The sequence below is a fragment of the Giraffa tippelskirchi genome, chromosome 2 (assembly GCF_054371585.1).
Source record: "Giraffa tippelskirchi isolate mGirTip1 chromosome 2, T2T-mGirTip1v1.2.pri, whole genome shotgun sequence".
Classification (NCBI taxonomy): Eukaryota; Metazoa; Chordata; class Mammalia; order Artiodactyla; family Giraffidae; genus Giraffa; species Giraffa tippelskirchi.
The window spans coordinates 180,804,098-180,824,672 of NC_137276.1; the positions used below are offsets into that span (position 1 = coordinate 180,804,098).

At 37.9% G+C, this 20,575-nt stretch overlaps 2 protein-coding genes across 2 annotated transcripts in view; one reads left to right on the forward strand and one right to left on the reverse strand.

The window, feature by feature from the left end:
* Window positions 1-20,575, forward strand: part of MYH15 (myosin heavy chain 15) — a 176,419-nt gene that overhangs the window by 84,263 nt on the left and 71,581 nt on the right. The window contains exons 18-24 of the mRNA XM_081572251.1: window positions 737-869; window positions 4,448-4,515; window positions 5,328-5,415; window positions 8,992-9,109; window positions 10,074-10,197; window positions 13,208-13,344; window positions 18,715-18,970. Coding sequence (XP_081428377.1) covers window positions 737-869; window positions 4,448-4,515; window positions 5,328-5,415; window positions 8,992-9,109; window positions 10,074-10,197; window positions 13,208-13,344; window positions 18,715-18,970 — 924 coding nt within the window. The remainder of the gene's footprint in view (window positions 1-736; window positions 870-4,447; window positions 4,516-5,327; window positions 5,416-8,991; window positions 9,110-10,073; window positions 10,198-13,207; window positions 13,345-18,714; window positions 18,971-20,575) is intronic.
* Window positions 1-20,575, reverse strand: part of HHLA2 (HHLA2 member of B7 family) — a 227,471-nt gene that overhangs the window by 631 nt on the left and 206,265 nt on the right. The gene's annotated exons all lie outside the window — the stretch shown is intronic.

A 20,575-nucleotide genomic window follows, 5' to 3' on the forward strand; every position in this document is an offset into this window, starting at 1 on the left:
CATTCTCTCATAAAGAAAGAGTCATTGTGAGGTAATGGTCTCTAAACTATGACCAACAAAGATTCCTAATGCCCCTCACTTCCTCACCTCATTTCCCCACTGGGGGTATATGTGTGTGTGTGTGTGTGTGTGTGTTCACATATGTGTGTGTGCACGTGCCCTTTCATTCTGCTTTTATGATTCTGGTCAGTGATTCTGGATGGAACAAAAAGAGAACTGATAAAGGATAAAATAATACTTGACCTAAAAATGACCTGCCAATTATACCTAGATGTGTTTGTAACTCTCTTCTTTGATATCCTTAAATATTAATTATAATAATATTTACAGTGAAATGCTACAGTGTTTATGGAGTGTTCACCTTGTGTCAGAGGCAGTTGTTTTATTCCATCTATTTTTGCCTATATGAAGGAGGGCTGATGTGAATTGTTTGTCCTGGAAACGCTGTCTATTTCTTCCACCCTCTCTGGCTTAGTGTTCCTCTCCCTCCCTGCTTCTTCTTCCCTCTCCCTTCCTCCCTTTCTCTTCCTTTCTTTCCACAGTGTAAATGGTAAAGCCTGAGAAGCTCTTTGGGTTGAACATAGGTTTCTGGAGTGTCTATTCAGTACTGTTACATTAAACTGATTTAAATTCAAATGACGCACACAATGTATGCTTTTTTAAAAGAATTACATAATTTGCTAAGGAACTTATGCATTCTCCTTTTTTGTTACCTGAACTACATGCCTTTCCAAAGGTGCCTTATAACATCAGTGGCTGGCTTGAAAAGAACAAAGACTTTCTTAATGAAACAGTGGTGGCTATATTTCAGAAATCATCCAACAGACTCCTGGCAAACCTTTTTGAAAATTACATCAGTACCAACACTGGTGAGTCAAACAATCTTATGCAATTTTTCAGCCTTAGAATGGAGCCCACGTCTGCCTCAGCGCTTATAAAAATCCTGGCTTCTTTCCTGAGAGATGTGTGTCTGCTCCCTGTGGCCTGAGTCATCCCCTCTTATTAGCCTTTCCATCCTCAGGCTGGTGGTTCTTCGGGGAAACGGTGCTGTAAGGTAGATAGATTTCAAGGAGACTGCTCCAGCCTGCTTTTATCTTCTACTCAACCAAGTTGCAAAGAGAGAGCAGCAAACCATGTTTTGATGAATGATTTTGGGGAAATAACAAGCTCCTTTAATACGTATCCCCCAAATATCTTGGAATTCTCCTTCACAGTGTTTTTATATTGCAGTAATGGGATTTTTACGAGCTTCATAAAGGCAGAGATTATGTCTCACTTGTTCAAGTGTGGCCTGAAGCATGTAACAGATGCCTGTTTAGCAGGCACTCCATAAATACTTGTTGACCAACTAATAACTAATCTTGTTTAGTAGTTTACAGTTTACAAAGCAGGGCTTCCCAGGTAGCTTAGTGGTAAAGAATGTGCCTGCCAATGCAGGAGACGTGGGTTCAATCCCTGGGTTGGGAAGATCCCTTGGAGAAGGAAATGGCAACCCACTCTAGTACTCTTGCCTGGAAAATCCTATGGATGGAGGAGACTGGCAGATTGCTGCTCATGGGGTTGCAAAAGAATTTGACACGACTTAGTGACTAAACAATGAACAACAAGAGCAGTTTCCAAACACTTCTAGATACGTTATCTTACTCAATCCTTGTCATGACTCTCCCTATCTTACAGGAACAAGTACAGAAGAATTAAATAGCATCCCCAGATTTCAAAAATCTACCTTTGAAAGATAAACCCAGGCATATTAAAATTTTAAGAGTTTATTTGAGCAAAAGCAATTTGAATTGGGCAGCACCAAACCAGAATGGGTTAAGGACATTCCACCCACAGGAGCTCAAGGAGAGACTTTTATAGAGAAAAGGTGGAAGCAAAGTGAGGAAACTAGTGATTAGCTGTATCTAAAGCCCACGTGGCTGTTTGTGATTGGTTGTCCTTAGTTTCAGTTTTGTAACCTTGAGATTTTCACAGGCATAGAGTTTGGTTTGCTTACACAGGCTGCCACAGCACTGGAGTCACCTCAGTCTGACGGCCTGCTTGCTTCATTGATTTAACACTACTAAATGGCAAAGCTGAGGTCAGAAACAGAACTTGTGCTTACTAGCCTCATGCCTATTTCACTCTCACTGTCTTCTGGAAACAAACGAAACAGAGAGATGGACAGACTCCCTGGATTCAGGATCTGATTCAGACTTCTGCAGTGTGACACGAAGCCTTTGAGGACACAAAGCCCAGGTTGTTGCCATCAGCTTCACATCTGGACTACTGCCTGCTGCAGAGGGAAGCGCACCATGGTTCATAGTAAAAGTCCAAATTGGCAGCTCCTGAGTAGAACCTAGAATTCAAACATGGTTGGTCTACACTGGTTTAAAAAAATCAGACGTGCACATTTGTATTTCCTTTTTCTTTTGAAAAATGGAAATTATGGGAAAATAAAAAATCTGACCAACCTTGTTTTAAATGCCCTTGTGAAAAAAGAATTGATGCTTTTGAGCTGTGATGTTGAAGACTCTTGAGAGTCGCTTGGGCTGCAAGGAGATCAAACCAGTCAATCCTAAAGGAAATCAACCCTGAATATTCATTAGAAGGACTGATGCTGATGCTGAAGCTGAAGCACCAATACTTTGGCCACCTGATGCGAAGAGTTGACCCATTAGAAAAGACCCTGATGCTGGGAAAGATTGAGGCAGGAGGAGAAGGGGACAACAGAGGACAAGATGGTTGGATGGCATCACCGACTCGATGGACATGAGTTTGAGCAAGCTCTGGGAGATGGTGAAGGACAGGGAAGCCTGGTGTGGTGCAGTCCATGGGGTCACATAGAGTCAGATACAACTGCGCGACTGAACAGCAACAACAATAAAATCTGGCCAACCTGGTTTCAAATGCCCTTGTGGCAATGTGGCAAAGTATTCTTTAAGTGTGGTGTGTCCTCTCACTTTCTGACGTTCTCACCCTCCTGTTATCTTATTCCCAGCTTCAAGAGGTGTCCCCTGTCACCTGTTTTGGGACTCCTGATCAACTTGGTCAGGGAATGGAGAAATTTAGCACTTCCTGGCTCTAAAAGCACCTGATGACATAATTTAGGAGCATGTCTAAAATCCCATGGGCCCGCCTCAAGAGGAGATTGAGAAATGGCAGCTATTGTATTTGGACCCTGCAAATCTTCAGGCAGTGCATTTGCCTGATTCTAATAGCTTCTAAAGTACCTCTGAGAAGTTTGATAAATAGTGACCATGTAAATGTATGGGTCCCAGATGAGTAATTCTCTGATCATAAGAAATCAGACAGTGGTTTCAGAGAGGAAATTACCTTCTGACTCTTCAAGGTGTGCTGTGTTCTTTTGAACTAGAAGAGAATTTTCCAGAATATCCTTTTTCATAATTCTTTTAGGACCCCTGGAAAACACTTGTCTCCAACTTTCTGACTCATCCAAACACTGAATTACTCATAGTAACCATACTTTCTTCTGGAGAATCCAAGTACTGTAAACCAGCTACAATCCTTTAAAACAATAAATGGGAGGTAGTAGCATTTCCTTTCCCTGAGTAAAAAGTGAAAGTACAAAGAAGTCAAGTGATTCCCTTTGAGGGTGTGGAGCATGTCAAGAGGACATCAGTAATTAAACTATTTTCCCTGCCTCAGCTGCTGCTCCAGCTAGAGAGTATTTTGTCAGTTTTTATGTTGTTAGCTGGCCTATTTTTTCCAGATTGCCTATGGGTTTTGTACATCTTAATGAATTAGCACTACACAAATGTTTGTAAAACAGTTTGGCTTAGCAAAGATTTGTTTGCTTCAAGAAAATGGGAATGGATCATTTTTTATAAATTACAAAAATAATGTATGAGTGTTGCCCCAAAGACAATATGGAGAAACTAAAAAGAGGAAAATGAAGGTTATTTATAATGTCATAGAGAGAGATAACAATGGCTAACATTTTAGTATACACTATACCCAACATTTTTTATGTATATAGTCAGCCATAATACAACTACACTTATATATATATATATATGCTCTTAGGATCATAATATACAGATATTTTGTAACCTAATTTTTCCTCTCAGAATAAATCCTAGAACTCTTTCCAGGTCAGTAATATGGATCTGCATCATCATTTTAAAAGATCACAGTGTTTAATTGTGTATACTCTTTTTTTATACTTTAACTAACCAATCTCCTATTGTTGACATTTAAATTTTTGCTTAATTTTTTTGTAATGACTAAACAATGCTTCAGCGAGTATCTTTGCACAGTTGCCTGATATTTCTTTGAGAAAAAGCACCAGAAATAGACTTTTGTGTTGAGACATAAATATTTTTACAACTTTTGTAGACATTGCCTTATTGCTTCCAGAACTTTGACACATTTATGCTTTCATCACCAGGGTTTGATAATGTGACAAAAAGGAGCCTTTTTAGTACTTTTTTTCTTCTTTTTTTAGCTCTACAGTTTGGGGAGAAGAAACGCAAGAAAGGAGCTTCATTCCAAATGGTTGCATCTCTGCATAAAGTAATTTTTAATTGTATCTATTCATATATTAGCTACTTCACAATCTGCATATGTTATTACTTATTTGTAATTTTACATCTTCAAATAAGGATAAAGTATCTGAAGTTAACCAATTTGGAAAAGTTGAATATTATCTTGGTATTTATGGATTTTAGTGGACAATGTTATTCTCCTACTTAGATCCTGTTTATCAGCCTGGCACTCATCTTACCACTGATGAAAGTATAGGCTCATAACAACTCACAGTTGCCAGGGAAGCTAAGCGATCTCCTTCCCTGCCCTCCAGACTTTGGTCCCTCCCTTGCCTCAAGGAGATACCAACTGTAGTTTAACTGGTGCATATTTGCTCAGAGCTTTTGCAGGACTCTGACTAAACTGAGTCCACGCCATTGCTTTTTTCTCCCCCTGCCCTACTTGGCTTCCCTTCTTTTCCAGATAAATCTCTTGAACCAGAAGCTCCATCTCAGATTCTGCTTCCAGATGAAGATAAAATTTTTCCAGACAGAATACTTGAGAAACAATTTCTTTCTTCAAGTTATTTTATTGCCCTTCCATAAATTATTGCTGCCAAATTTAAAACAGGTAGATATGATTCACAACAGAACAGTTAGATAAATATTGACTTGTCATAGGAAGAATAGGAAGAAAATAATGTATTTTGGTAAGCAGGGGAAAATGTTGAATTAATTATTTCATTGTTGGTTGTATCTGGCTTTAAGATTAAGTTGATCATCATGGAGACTCTTGTGAGGTGGACTGGTCTTTTTAGTGATTTCTAAGTGATTTTGTGTTGGTTATGTTCTCCATTTTAGGAAAACCTAAATAAATTAATGACTAACCTGAAATCAACTGCACCTCATTTTGTGAGATGCATAAATCCCAATGTGAACAAAACACCAGGTAAGTAGATTTCTTTGTAATCCACACTAGGAAATTCTTTTGATTTAAGCTGTGTTGAATGTCTTTTAAAGAAGCATTCACCAGTCTCTCTTATATAAGGGTAGATTTTCATAAAGAAAAACTAAAATAAGTTAAAAATGGGTTTTTCAAAACTTCTTCAAGATTGCCTTTGAATTAAGATTCAGGTGGACATGCAGAAGGATTTCACAAAGCAGACTCAATTGGGTAACATTGGATAGAATACTTGATATTATCACTTAAATTCCTCCTTGAATTTCATGCTAAAATGTGGATGAGCTTCTATGCCATTGTCTACAAGGGCAAAGTATAAAAAAAAGGGATTGAATAATCAATTGGGGGATTAAGGTGGATATTTCAGCAAAAAGGAAATCATTTGGTCTAAATTATCTAAATTGACCATAAAGAGAGATTCTAAATCCATTTCTAATTGTTAAGAACTCCCTCTAGTCTTGCTTCATCATACTAATATCTTCCCTCTCCTTAATAGTACGCATCTCTTTAGTTATGTACTTCTGGGAAGTAGATACTTTTTAAAAAATGTTTTATTTTTTCTCCTATTTCATTGAGATATAATTAACACACAGCACTTATAAATTTAGGGTATATAGCATAATGGTTTGCCTTGTATACATTATGAAATGATTATAGGTTTAATTAACATCCATCATTTCCTATAGATTCAAAAAAAAGAGAAAAACATTTCTTTGTGATAAGAACTCTTAGGATTTACTCTCTCAATAATTTTCAGTATACCATACTGCAGTGTTAACTATAGTCATCATGGTGCACATTACACCCCTAAGACTTATTTATCTTAAAAATGGAAGCTCATACCTTTAGATGACCTGTCATCCAATTTCCTCTCCCCTATCCCATTTCTGGTAACCACAAAAATGAATCTCTTTTTTATGCTTTTGTTTGTTTGTTTTTTAAAGATTCCATGTAAAGGTGAGTGATATTTTCACCATAAGCGTCTTTGTTATTAACATCTTTGCCCAGGCATTTTTGCAGCAAACTTTCACCCGCAGAACTAATTAGCCATCAAGCAATTTTGTCATAAAAGGTAAAACAACAAAAAAATAAAAGAGGGACATTAAAAGAATATAATTAAACATGAAAAATGAAAAACAAAATTAAAAACATTTTATTGTGAAATATGAAATGTTTGAATGTACTTAAAATGTGTATAGATTCATGACAATACTGCACAAATAACTGATTTTACTTTGTGGGTTGAACCTAACCATTTATCTTCCAAGTCTTTGTTCATAGTTCACTATACATTTTTTTTGGCTTGTTGATTCATCTTTTTGTTCTGCACTACACTTTTTCCTTTTTGCAAAAATTTCTTCCCTCAGTGAGAGAGGTGTCACTAAATACAAGTACTAAAATAGATATTTGTAACTGAGCTTTGTGTCATGTTGTGAAAGCTTCCCACATTACTATTTGTTCTTGGCATATTGTCACATGTCTGTTGGTAGATGTTCCAAGTTCTCTGGAAAATGTGGGTTCAACTCTGCACTGTGGAGGACCTTGGCCTCTTTCAGATTCATGTAATATGAGAATGAGAGTACTGTGTCAGTGGAGAAATGAAACCACATTGTCAGCCAGTTGAAATCAGTTATTTTATCTTTTATGGCAAAATTGCTGCATGGCCAATTAGTTATGCAATGAAAACACTAGTGGCAAGAATGCTTTCAGCAAAGACATTTAGGATGAAAATATCTAGAATCATAAATGAGATCGTATAGTATTTTTCTTTCTCTGTCTGGCTTATTTTGTTTAGCATAATGACCTCAAGGTCCTTTTATGTTTTCATACATGGCAGGATATCTTCCTTTTATATGGCTGAATAATATTCCATTATACATATATACCACATCTTTTTTAGCTGTTCATGTATCAGTGAATACTTAGGTTGTTTTCATTTCTTGGCTTTCGTAGTGGATACTTTTTAATGAATGGATAGTAGTGCTGGGGTGGGTGATGAGATAGGTAGGTGGTGGTGAATTATTTATGTTTTAATTAACAAAGCAAAGTTTTACAGATATTATTTACAGATATTAATTATTTTACAGATATTATTTTACAGATATTAATTACAGGGATTGCTTTCCTTACTTCTTGGATTTGAAGATTCCCAGCCTTCTCTTTTGAATTATTGGCTTTTATGGAGCTTGGTCGGAGGCTGTCAGCCTCGAAGCTATGTATGTGACAAGCACTTACTGTCTTCAGAGTGCTAATCATCCTTGGATTAGGTAGCCAGATGTCGCTGATCCTAATTTCTGAGGTTCTGTAAAACCTTGCATTTTTATTAACATCCTGTAATTAAGACCCCAATCTCGACAGTCTGTGACCTATTTGGGGAAAGTGTGATGCTAAACAATGATGCTGTAGTTTGAGTTTTTGCAATGCAAACACTTCATGTTCATTCACGCTGTATGTTTTTTGCCTTATTGTTTCTCATCAGCTGGGTTTCTGAATGCATCTAGGGACACTGCTTCCATCTAGCAAGGAATCTAATTAGTTGCCTCTATTTTGAAGCATTTCTGTTACCTATTAGAGTTGCCTCCCATCGAGCCAGCTCTGATTTCAGCATGGTTTTTTTTTTTAATTCGTAAGACAAAGTCATAAGAAAAGCTTCATGATCTAATCAGAACAGTTCTTCATGTGTCCTTAAAGGGAATAAGCATGTTTGATGCTATTGTGTCAAGAACTCGGCTTCTGCTCCTTCTCACAGATGATCTGTTTCTGTCTGTGACAGGGATGGGAGTACAGGATATATCCATATGGATATATGTCTTACCGTTTATTTCTGTGACCCTGGGCAGAAGCAGAAAATCATCTCATTCCCATTTTCCTTGTAACACTCTAGCAAGTCTTTGTTAGGAGAGTACCATTTAGCTTCTTCCAGATGCCTTACTGAGAGCCAGATACAATGGCTTATTGGTTGGCTTTTCAAAGGCTTCTATCAGAGACTTCAGTGGGCTTCATCTCAGGAACAAAGGGGTACTAGGAGAAGGCTTATACTCTAGAACACAACTTAGGTTTTCTCAAGATCATCAGAAGAGAATGTAGGCTGGGTGTGGCCAGTTCTTCCCAAATGCAAAACAGTAAACAGAATTTTGTGGCTGTGCTTACCTTCCCCTTCCTTTGCATTCTCCCTTCTTGTAATCCCTTCCCCTTCCAACTTGGAGGGGCCAGTTCTCTTTTGTGTTTTATCCCTGCTCTAGTTGATTTTTGACTGGCAAATTGATATCATACCAGCAATTTACATTAGGACAAAAATGTATTTTTTCACCTTCTAGGAGTATTTGCTTATACAATCTTGACTAACTGTGAACTAAATGATTCATCTCAGGTAAATCCTACTTGGAGACTCCTACATTATAGGTGGGGACTTTGAGAGCCATCAGGCTGAGAGTGAATGAATCCTTTTGACTATCATGTACAGAACACTAGATTCAGACTCTTAACCCAAGATGCAGCAACTAGGACAAAATCTAGGGTAATCATCATGTTAGACATGGACTCATGGTGAACCTCTTTCTTCAGGTGTAATGGACCCTTATTTGGTTCTACAGCAGCTACGCTGTAATGGTGTCTTAGAAGGGATCACAATATGCCGTGAAGGTTTTCCACACCGACTGCTGTATGCTGATTTTAAGCAAAGGTAAACTTACATCCTGAGATTCAAGAAGCCTGGAGCATTTCTTTTTCCCCCATCTCTTTCTGAGTGCTTATGCATGCATTGTTTGTTTGGTGGATATCCTCCAGACTACAGATCGATGTGTTTTGGTGGTGGTGAGATATATGATGACAGAGTTCCATTATTATTTCCCCTTAAATCCAACATCCATGTAGCTGTAATATCCTTAAATCTCTATTACTGGATAATAGACCCACATATAGAAGAAATATATAGAGAAGAACGATATGGAGGCTGAATTGAATCTCTGAAATGTTGTAGGTACTTAATTGTAGCTGCCATCCAAGTGGGCTGTTTCTTTCCTAGCAGAGCCTGTGAAAGGCAGAAAGCCAGCAGGGTATGCGGCAGGAGGCAAGAGACGCATTTTTGCTTTCTATTTCCTGAATTCTAAAAGTGTCAATTATAAGTCATTAAGCAAATTTGAGCAAAGTATAGTAAAGTAGAAAGAGTACCTGTGTCAGTATTAAGAAGCATATTTCTAGCTCTCCACCAACTCACCATTAGGATGAGGGAATCCTGGAAAAGTTCTTTAATGTCTCTTCTTCTCAGTGTCCTTATCTGTACAATAGAGACACTTAAGCCTGTCTCTTTGTCTTTCCCATGATCCCTACTCCACTCTCTCCCTTCTTCCTCTTGAGCATAAAATCAAGTGAGGTGGTTTTGACAGCGCTATGAAAAGTATAAACTATTATACCAAAGGAAGGAATTATTGCTTGTATCATCATTATTATTGCCAGGAGTTTTGTGAAAATTGAACATATCGATAGGTGAGGTGGAAGTTTATGTGTGTATATATATATATGTGTATATATATATATATATATATATACATACACACACACACACACACACTTCCCTTTGCCTTACTTGTCCAAATTGTTCTTTATTTGCATCCCTGACCTCAGGATTTATTCTTTATTTAAATTAGGTACTACATTCTGAACCCAAGGGCCTTTCCAAAGAGCAAATTTGCAAGCAGCAGAAAAGCAGCTGAAGAATTACTTGACTCCTTAGAGATAGACCATACCCAGTACCGCTTTGGAATCACTAAGGTAACCAGAGAACCACAAAGAATGCATTTGGAAAAGAGTGGGAGGAAAGTCTGTATATCTTAAAATACCCATTAAAATGCAATTAGAAGGCTTTTACAGCTCTTGTGACCACAAATAATACAAATAGAACTCTGGTGAGAGTGAAAACTTTGGCTATGTTGAGAGAGAAAATTCAGAAGTCAATGCTTTTTGAAACTTAGCCTTGATTACATTTTTGTGCTCTATCATTTTTATATATTTATTTATTTTTAATTGAAGGATAATTGCTTTACAATATTGTGTTGGTTTCTGCCATATATCAACATGAATTGGCCATAGGTATATGCATGAGATGGTTAGATAGTATCACTCAATGGACATGAATTTGAGCAAACTCTGGGAGATAGTGAAGGATAGGGAAGCCCCTGGTGTGCTATAAGTCCATGGGGTTGCAAAGAGTCAGACACGACTTAGTGACTGAACACACACATATATATGTCCCCTCCTTCTTGAACCTGTCTCCCACCTCCTACCCCATCCCACCCCTCTAGGTTGTCACAGGACACAGGATTTGAACTTCCTGCATCATACAGCAAGTTTCCCTTGGCTATCTAATTTTACATATGGTAATGTATATGTTTCATATACATATCTACTCTCTCAATTCAGCTCACCATCTCCTTGCCCCCACTGCATCCACAAGTCTGTTCTCTATGTCTGCATCTCCTTTGCTGCCCTGCAATCAGTTCCATCTTTCTAGATTCCATATATATGCATTAATATATGATATTTTTCTTTCTCTTTCTGACTTAACTTCACTCTGTATAATAGGCTCTAAGTTCATACATCTCATTAGAACTGAGTCAAATATATTTCTTTTTATGTCTGAGTAATATTCCCTTGTGTACAACTTCTTTATTCATCTCTCTGTCAATGGACATCCAGGTTGCTTCCATGTTCTAGCTATTGTAAATAGTGCTGCGATGAACACTGGGATACATGTGTCTTTTTCAATTATGGTTTTCTCAGGGAATATGCCCAGTAGTGGGATTGCTGGGCTATATGATAGTTTTATTTCTAGTTTTTTAAGGAATCTTCATACTGTTCTCCATAGTGGCTGTATCAATTTGCATTCCCACCAACAGGGCAAGAGGGCTCCCTTTTCTCCATACCATTTCCAGCATTTATTGTTTGTCAATTTTTAAGGATGACCTTGATTATATTTATTAATACATCTTTATAATTACTTATCTAAGCAAGTTTGTGCCAAGATATAAAGTAATGAATCAACTTTAGGGTGATAAAAAATGTGTATACACATCAGAGCTAGACAAAATCGAATCAACTTACTGGAGATAAATGCTTGTCTGCATGTGAACTGACATAAGTATGTTCTCAGGAAATTAATTTTGAAAGACTGTCTGAGTAACTAAAAACAGTAAGATCAACCCTACTATCCAAAAAGTTAGTCCAAAGCTAACTTCCTTAAATGTGATTCACTAAATTCTGCTTCATCTTGGAGATTTTGGCATGATCCACATATTTTGGGAAACCTCTGACTAACACATTTGGTTTTCACCTGACAGTCAGTATCAGGTTGTTTCTAATGATATCCATGTGTTAAGTAACTTTAGTCATGTTTGACTCTTTGCAACCCCATGGACTGTAGCCCACCAGCCTCCTCTGTCCATGGAATTCTCCAGGCAAGAATACTGGAATGGGTTGCCATTTCCTTCTGGGGATCTTTCTGACCCAGGGATCAAAGCCGAGTCGCCTGTGTCTCCTGCATTGCAGGCAGATTCTTTACTGCTGAGCCACTAGGGAAGCCATTTAAGGGTCAGAATATTTAAAGGAAAACTGGAGGGTGTATGATAAAGAGCTTACAGAAAGAGAACGCTGTTGGACATGCTTATAAAATGTTACGCAACTCCCACATTTTGAGTACCTGTTTCTGCTGATTTTCACTCCTGGTACCTTGCTTCCTTGTATGTTTAGTTATTTTTGCTGTGTACTACTTACCTAGGCTAGGACTATTATGAGTTGAGGGGCTTCTCAGGTAGCACTAGTGGTAAAGAATCCACCTGCCAATGCAGAAGACTTGAGTTTGGTCCCTGGGTTGGGAAGATCCCCTGGAGAAGGGCATGGCTACTCACTCCAATATTTTTGCCTGGAGAATCCTATGGACAGAGAAGCCTGGTGGATTATAGTGCATAGGGTCACAAAAAATCCAACATGACTGAAGTGACTTAGCACACATGAATTGAGAGAGCTTCCTAAAGCACAAAATCTGAGGCAGCACTCACTCGTAGGGTGGTATAAATACTGACTTGTACAACCCTGAAAGTGAGTGCTTCCTTAAAATTTGTGCCTTAAGTACCTCACCCACCTCATCCTGACCCTTACTAATGATTCTTATAAAAAAAAAATTATGTGTATTTTTTAAATTGTCTAAGACAAAGGTGACTTTCTCTAGAGCAGTGGTCAGCAAACTATGGCCTAAGGGCCATATCAATGGCCTATTTTTTATATGGCCCCCTTGCTAAAAATGATTTGGCATTTTTAAAGAGGAATAAAAATAAAAGAAGAGGAGGAGGCAGAGATAGAGGAGGCGGGGAGAAGGGAGGGAGTGGGTATGGGAGTAGAGGTTCTACAGAGACTGAGTATGGCCTGCAAAGCCTAAAAATTTTTGCTATCTGGCACTTTACAGATAAAGTGTGCAGACCCCTGCCTGGGCCTGGCTTAAAATTAAAACCAAGTTCCTTAAACAACCTAGACATTGCTAATAGATCAGGAGGCGGAGAGTCTAAGTTCTTAAGGAACTAATACAACCACAGGATTAAATGAAGTTTTTTGCTTTGGCAAGCTTTAGGTTTATAAAACCAAACTTTCTAGAATTTACATTTTACACATTATGAAAAATTAACAAGAAATAGAACTGATCATCAAATACATCAGTTGCTCATATGGCCATTCAATAGACATTTACTGAATGCCCACTAGGACTGGAACTGACATCTGACATTTCTTTTAGGTGCTTTTAAAAGCTGGCTTTCTGGGCAAACTGGAAGCCATGAGAGATGAGAGATTATCTAAAGTCTTCACATTGTTCCAAGCCAGAGTACGGGGAAAACTGATGCAAATCAAATTCCAAAGGATTCTGGAAGAGAGGTATGATATCCAACCCTGCACCCCCACCGCTAGAGCAACAGTGTGCCTCAGTCTAGGCGACTTCTCACTCTCTTATAATGAGTCAGGGTAAAGAGCTCTGCCACCTTTGCTTAGTCTGGGACTTAACGTGAAATTTTTTAAATTATGGAACACCAAAGAGAGCACAAATGGCTCTTATTACCCTAACTAAGAATAAGCATAATTCAGATATTTCTTGCATTGCTTCCAGTCTTCCCTTTGGAGGGATTCTTTATAGTTGGCAAAGTCTGGCTCTCTGAGAGTGGTGTGACTCATAATTCAAAACAGAAGCAGACCTAGAAGGGCTGGAAGGCGTCTCACAGCCAGCTCTGTGGGGAAATTTGCTGTAAAACAGGTAGGTTTTCTGACCACTCTATAGCATCCCCTGGGTCAGAAACTGACTCTTGGTGACATATAACCATAACTCCCTTACTTCAATTCAGGCAGGTTCACTAGGGACATTTATTACCATCTCTGGACACTGAGTATAGGTTTTGTTAATCCTTTAATAGAATCCTTTTATGGAAAAGCAAGCTCCAAACAAAGGGATTTTGAGCAAGGGGTTCTGTGGTTGTCATATTCACTCTTTATTGTAGATAGGTCCACAGGTCTTGGTATGATTTGCTTACTTGACAGTTGTTAATTCCTTCTGTTTCCCCAAAGAAAAGAGATACCATTACATTATCAGAGATATCAGAGAGACATCTCCTAAGAGGTTTCCATGACTCCCATATAGTATCCAATATGGTATGGGAGTTTATGAAAGTTCAGGGATCAGGAGATATTTCTGTGACAGGTTTTGTAAACTTGTATGAGACTCTTAATTTTCTCAGTTCACCTCCTTCATCTCTAAATGAGGTATTTACTATCTATCCTGTCTAAATCACAGAATGACTTTAAAAGAATTATGAAATATTTCAAACACAAAAAATAAAGAAAATACTATAATGTGTACTCATGGAGCTGTCATCAAAGTATATCAATTCCTAACATTTTCTCTGCAATTCCTCACAACTTAAAAATAAATAATTAAATTAATAGACAAAGTAGAAGCCTTTCATGTATTTCTTCCTTGATCCAGGTCCTATTCCTAGCTCCCCAGATCCTGAATTTGTGTTTGTCACTCTGTTTCATTCATGTTTCACATATAAAACATAAAAAGATGTAACATTTTTCTGTAGTTACAATATATTTTGAAAAATAAATTAACAGACACAGTTGAAGCCCCTTGTGTATTTCTCCCTTGATCCAAGTTCTATCTACAGAGATATGCAGATATCCTTAAAAGATTACATGATTCTGCAAGTTTTTAGTCTCCATGGAAATATTGTGTGTGTGTTATCTTAAAATTTGTTCTTTACACTCAGTACTAGTTTTGAAATTAGTTGATATTGATAAATATATGGCTAGATTATTGATCTTAACTGTTGGACAGTATTCTGTTGCATGAATATACTACAATTTATTTATCCACTTGCCAGCTCAAGTAAACTTATTTATAATTTTTTATATTACAAACAACTATGCAGTGATATTTTTGTAAATGTCTCCCCCTGCACATATACAAGAGTTTCTTGAGGGTAGTGGTGGTGGTGGTGGTTTAGTCACTAAGTTGTGTCTGACTCTTGCGACCCCATGGACAGTAACCCACCAGGCTCCTCTGTCCATGAGATTCTCTAGGCAAGAATACTGGAGTGGGTTGCCATTTCCTTCTACAGAGGACCTTCCCAACCCAGGAACTGAACCCGGATCTCCTGCATTGCAGGCAGATTCTTTCCCTTATAAGGGAAGCCCTTCTTGAAGGTAGTGTTACTCAAAATGCTGGTGCAATGGCTGATAGTATGTAGGTAGCAGCTGGCCAAGGCTTACACTTTGAGTGGCATTTCTCTAGGTATGAATTATGATATTAGGTTTTAGGCTCTACACAGCTCCAGCTTTATGAGATTTTGCCAAAATGCTTTTCATTTTACTCTTTACCAGAAGTTTATGGAAGTCCCATGACTCTATATCCTCACCAACTTGTGGTATTTCAATTTCAAAAACTTTTGCCAAACTGAGTCATATTTCTGACTTTGGGGGAAGATATAATTTTCCTCTTAATATCATGTTTTCCATAGATTTTTTTTTGTAAATACGAAATGTTGTATAGAGGACATTTGTGCCATCTTATTTTGTTAATCATGTTTACCAAGAAATGATTAAATTCTTTTTTTGCATCTATGAAATAATTATATGGTTGGGCTTCCCAGGAGGCACTAGTGGTAAAGAACCCGCTTGCCAGTGCAGGAGACACCAGAGACATGGCTTTGATCCGTGAGTCAGGAAGATCCCCTGGAGGATGGAATGGCAATCCACTCCAGTATTCATGCCTGGAGAATCCCAAGGAGAGAGGAGCCTGGTGGACTGCAGTCCATGGGGTAGCAAAGAGTCAGACATGACTGAGCAACTAACACTTTCACTTTCACTCTTTCTCCATTAACTCATAAATGTGTTAAGTTAAATTAATAGATTAAAAAGTGTGAAACCCACTTTGTTTATGAAATATGATCTTTTTCATACATTGTGGGATTGGTTATAATGTTATAGTATTTCTGCATCAATGTTCATGAATAAGTTTGGCCTGTAATTGTTTCTCCTGCTTTTATCTGACTTTTAATCAAAGTTACCTTAATCTCATAAAAGAGTTAGGCAGTGTTTCCTTTTTTCAAAACGTGAAATGATTTATTTTGATTATTTATTTTTGAGTTTTTGGTAAAATTTGCCTATAAAACCATCTAGATCTGGTATTTCTTTCATGATAGATTTTACAGATTTGATTTAATTTATTTTATAGTTATAGGCCTATTGAGATTTTGTTCTTAGATCAGTTTAGATCAATTTCTTTACAAAAAGAAATTTTACATTTTTAAAAAATTTTCCAGTTTTCTAGATTATAATTTTTAATCTCCATCATATCTACAATTATGTTTCTAGAACATAATCGTAGAGTATTATATTCTTAGGATTCTTAGGTATTACCATTCCTAATACTATTTATGCTCTTTCTTTTTCTTGATTATTCATGTCTGATGTTTATTTAATTAGATTATTTAAATTTAAGTGAAAGTCTCTCAGTCGTGTCTGACTCTGCGATCCCATGGACTATATATTCCATGGAATTCTCCAGGCCAGAATACTCCAGTGGGTAGCCTTTCCCTTCTCCAGAGTATCTTCCTAACCGAGGGATTGAACCAAGGTCTCCCAGATTGCAGGCAGATTTTTTACCAGCTAAGCCACAAGGGAAGAAAATTTAAATTTTTCTTTAGTTAAAAATTTAAATACTTTAAAGCATTTAAATTGTTTATGTAAAGACCTAAAATTTTTTGTTTGTTTTCTAGTTCATTAGTTTCTGATCTCAGCTTTATTCTATCCTTCCTTCCACTTGCTTGTGTTTATTTTAATTCACAATTTTTTTCAGTGTGTTTAATCAGCTGCTTAATTATTCCATTGAGTATTTTATTTCAATGACTATACTTTTCAGTGCTAGACATTTTATGTGGTCCTCTTTCAAATCTGTCTGCCTTTTTTTTTTTTCATAGTGGGTCATTCCTTTCTTGTTTTGTTTTGGTTTTTTCCATTCTTTCTTTTATGTCTTTAAGAACTTTTAGTAATTGCTCTATGGTCTCCACTAGATGGTTCCATTATCTGAAATTCTTGGGGATTTAATTAAATTTTTTATTGTGGGTGCCCACATCAATAACCTCAGATATGTAGATGAACCCACCCTTATGGCAGAAAGTGAAGAAGAACTAAAGAGCCCCTTGATGAAGGTGAAAGACAAGAGTGAAAAAGTTGGCTTAAAGCTCAACATTCAGAAAACTAAGATCATGGTATCCGGTCCCATCACTTCATGGCAAACAGATGGGGAAACAGTGGAAACAGTGGCTGACTTTATTTTTCTGGGCTCCAAAATCACTGCAGATGGTGATTGCAGCCATGAAATTAAAAGACGCTTACTCCTTGGAAGGAAAGTTATGAACAATCTAGACAGCATATTAAAAAGCAGAGACATTACTTTACCAACAAAAGTCCATCTAGTCAAGGCTATGGTTTTTCCAGTGGTCATGTATGGATGTGAGAGTTGGACTATAAAGAAAGCTGAGCACTGAAGAACTGATGCTTTTGAACTGTGGTGTTGGAGAAGACTCTTGAGAGTCCCTTGGACTGCAAGAAGATCCAACCAGTCCATCCTAAAGGAGATCAGTCCTAGGTGTTCATTGGAAGGACTGATGTTGAAGCTGAAACTCCAATACTTTGGGTACCTGATGCAAAGAGCTGACTCATTTGAAAAGAACCTGATGCTGGGAAAGATTGAGGGCAGGAGGAGAAAGGGACGACAGAGGATGAGATGGTTGGATGGCATCATCGACTCGATGGACATGGGTTTGGGTGGACTCTGGGAGTTGGTGATGGACAGGGAGGCCTGATGTGCTGCAGTTTACGGAGTCGCAAAGAGTTGGACATGACTGAGCGACTGAACTGAACTGAACCCTCACTTATGGTTGAATTTTTTTCTATATGTGTTTTGTAATTTTGAATTGTAAGCTAATCTTCAAGGGGACTTTAAGAAAATCTCTAGCGCTTGATTTTAGGGTATTTTCTTCAGTGCACTTTTGCATTTCCCCCCCAAGGACCCAAAGGGTATTTATTACCAGTGTAAAAAATGATTATGCTAATTTCTTGTGTATTTCTGCACTAATCAGATAGTATAATTTACACTTCAAACACTCGAGAGGTGCTGGCTCATAGTTTTCAAAAAAATTTCTAGTGTAAAAAGAATTTTTTTTCACCCTGAGCCCAGACCAAATCAGATGTACTTCTCTTTGCCTTCTCACTGTGCCAATGGGTGAATTTTTAAATCCTCCTTTTCATTAAGAGTGAAATTCTTTGAAAATCTCAGCCTGTCTCTTTATCCACAAGGATATAAAAATACAAACTCTACAATACCAAGCCTGGCTTCCTCCTTCCATGAGGATGGTCAGGCTGTGCAAGCATTCACTTTTTGCTCCTTTTTTTTAAGCTCCCTTTATACTTCTTACCCTCTTTAAGGGTCACCTCTCCTTATAGAATGTTTGTAGTGGAAGCATTTTCAGGACACCTAGTCTACAACATTGTTAGCCCCAAAAGTCCCTCAAAGAGTTTTTGCTAGAATCAAATGAGAGCTTGGATGTAGAAGTGCTTTGAAGACTAATGAGAGTTTGTTTATAATGACTCCTAAAAAGATGTGCTTATTAAGGATCTTAATTTGAAAAATAACTCTCTTATAGTCTAGGTTAACTTGCTTTTCTTTTTTTTCCCAAACCCTCGATTTAGGGATGCACTTCTTTTGATCCAGTGGAACATAAGAGCTTTCATGGCTGTGAAGAACTGGCCTTGGATGAGGCTCTTCTTCGAGATCAAACCTCTTGTTAGATCTGCTGGAATGGGAAAGGAGGGAGCTGGACTGAAGGAAGAGTGTGTGCAGCTGCAAAAAGCCTTGGAGAAGTCAGAATCTCAGAGGAAAGAGCTGAAATCAAAGCAAGTCTCCCTCCTCCAGGAAAAGAATGACCTGCTTCTTCAGCTGCAGGCTGTGAGTGGCCCCACCATTTCTTCTTCAAATCAAGTTTCTAATTAGATTCCCTTGTTTTGCAGGCAGTGTTGACTTGAAAAAATAGAGACACGTGCTTTTCTAGTACTACAGGATTTCATCCAACACAGACAATGGAAACACTTAACAAGACACCCTGTTTTATAGTGAACTGATTTCATTGGGAAGATACCTTTGAAAAGGGATGGATTTTATTAGATAGATTTTAACTGTGTAAACATATAAATCTATCTTGGAAGCCAGGAAGCTCTTGATCTTAATTTAAATTCTGTAGGTAGCAGGAAACCCATTAGCAAATCAAAAGGTAGGATTTTAGTAGGTCCTGAGAAAAGCTTTACTGAGATCTTCAGGATTATCTCAGTATGCCCCTAACTGATTTTCTTGATTTTGATTTCCCTATTTGCCCTTCCCCAGTCCAAATCAACATTACCATCAGGTGAGTTCTTAAAACAGCAGTATTCAACCTTGACTTTGCCTCAAACTCATTTGTGAAACATTAGCAATTAAAAGAAAGATGCCTAGACTTGAATCTCAGATATTTGGGTTAAACAGGCCCTGTTTGGGTCCAAATCATCTGTATGGGGGATTCTGATATCCAGTCAGGATTAAGAACCTCTGCCTTGAACAAATATCCTGTTGCTTCTCTGGTGAACAAACTTCAGGTCAAAGAATATCTGAACTCGGCCTTGGCATCTGAGCCTCCTTCTCCAATCTGATGCTGAAGTGCTATTCAGTTCAGTTCAGTTCAGTTCAGTTCAGTCACTCAGTCATGTCCGACTCTTTGCGACCCCATGGACTGCAGCACACCAGGCTTCCCTATCCATCAGCAACTCCTGGAGCCTACTCAAACTCATGTCCATTGACTCAGTGATGCCACCCAACCATCTAACCCTCTGTCATCCCCTTCTCCTCCTGCCTTCACTTCTTCCCAGCATCAAGGTCTTTTCAAATGAGTCAGTTCTTCGTATCAAGTGGCCAAAGTATTGGAGTTTCAGCTTCAGCATCAGTCCTTCCAATGAATATTCAGGACTGATTTCTTTAGGATTGACTGGTTGGATCTCCTTGCAGACCAAGGAACTCTCAAGAGTCTTCTCCAACACCACAGTTCAAAAGCATCAATTCTTCAGCGCTTAGCTTTCTTTATAGTACAATGCTTAACTTTCATACATGACTACTGTAAAAACCATAGCTTTGACTAGATGCACCTTTGTTGGTAAAGTAATGTCTCTGCTTTTTAATATGCTCTCTAGGTTGGTCATAGCTTTTCTCCCAAGGAGAACCATCTTTTAATTTCATGGCTGCAAGCACCATCTGCAGTGATTTTGGAGCGCAGAAAAATAAAGTCTGTCACTGTTTCCACTGTTTCCCCATCTATTTGCCATGAAATGATGGGACCATATGCCATGATCTTAGTTTTCTGAATGTTGAGCTTTAAGCCAACTTTTTCACTTTCCTCTTTCACTTTCATCAAGAGGCTCTTTAGATCTTCTTCGCTTTCTGCCATGACAGGGTGGTGTCATCTGCATATTTGAGGTTATTGATCTTTCTCCTGGCAATCTTGATTCCAGCTTGTGCTTCATCCAGCTA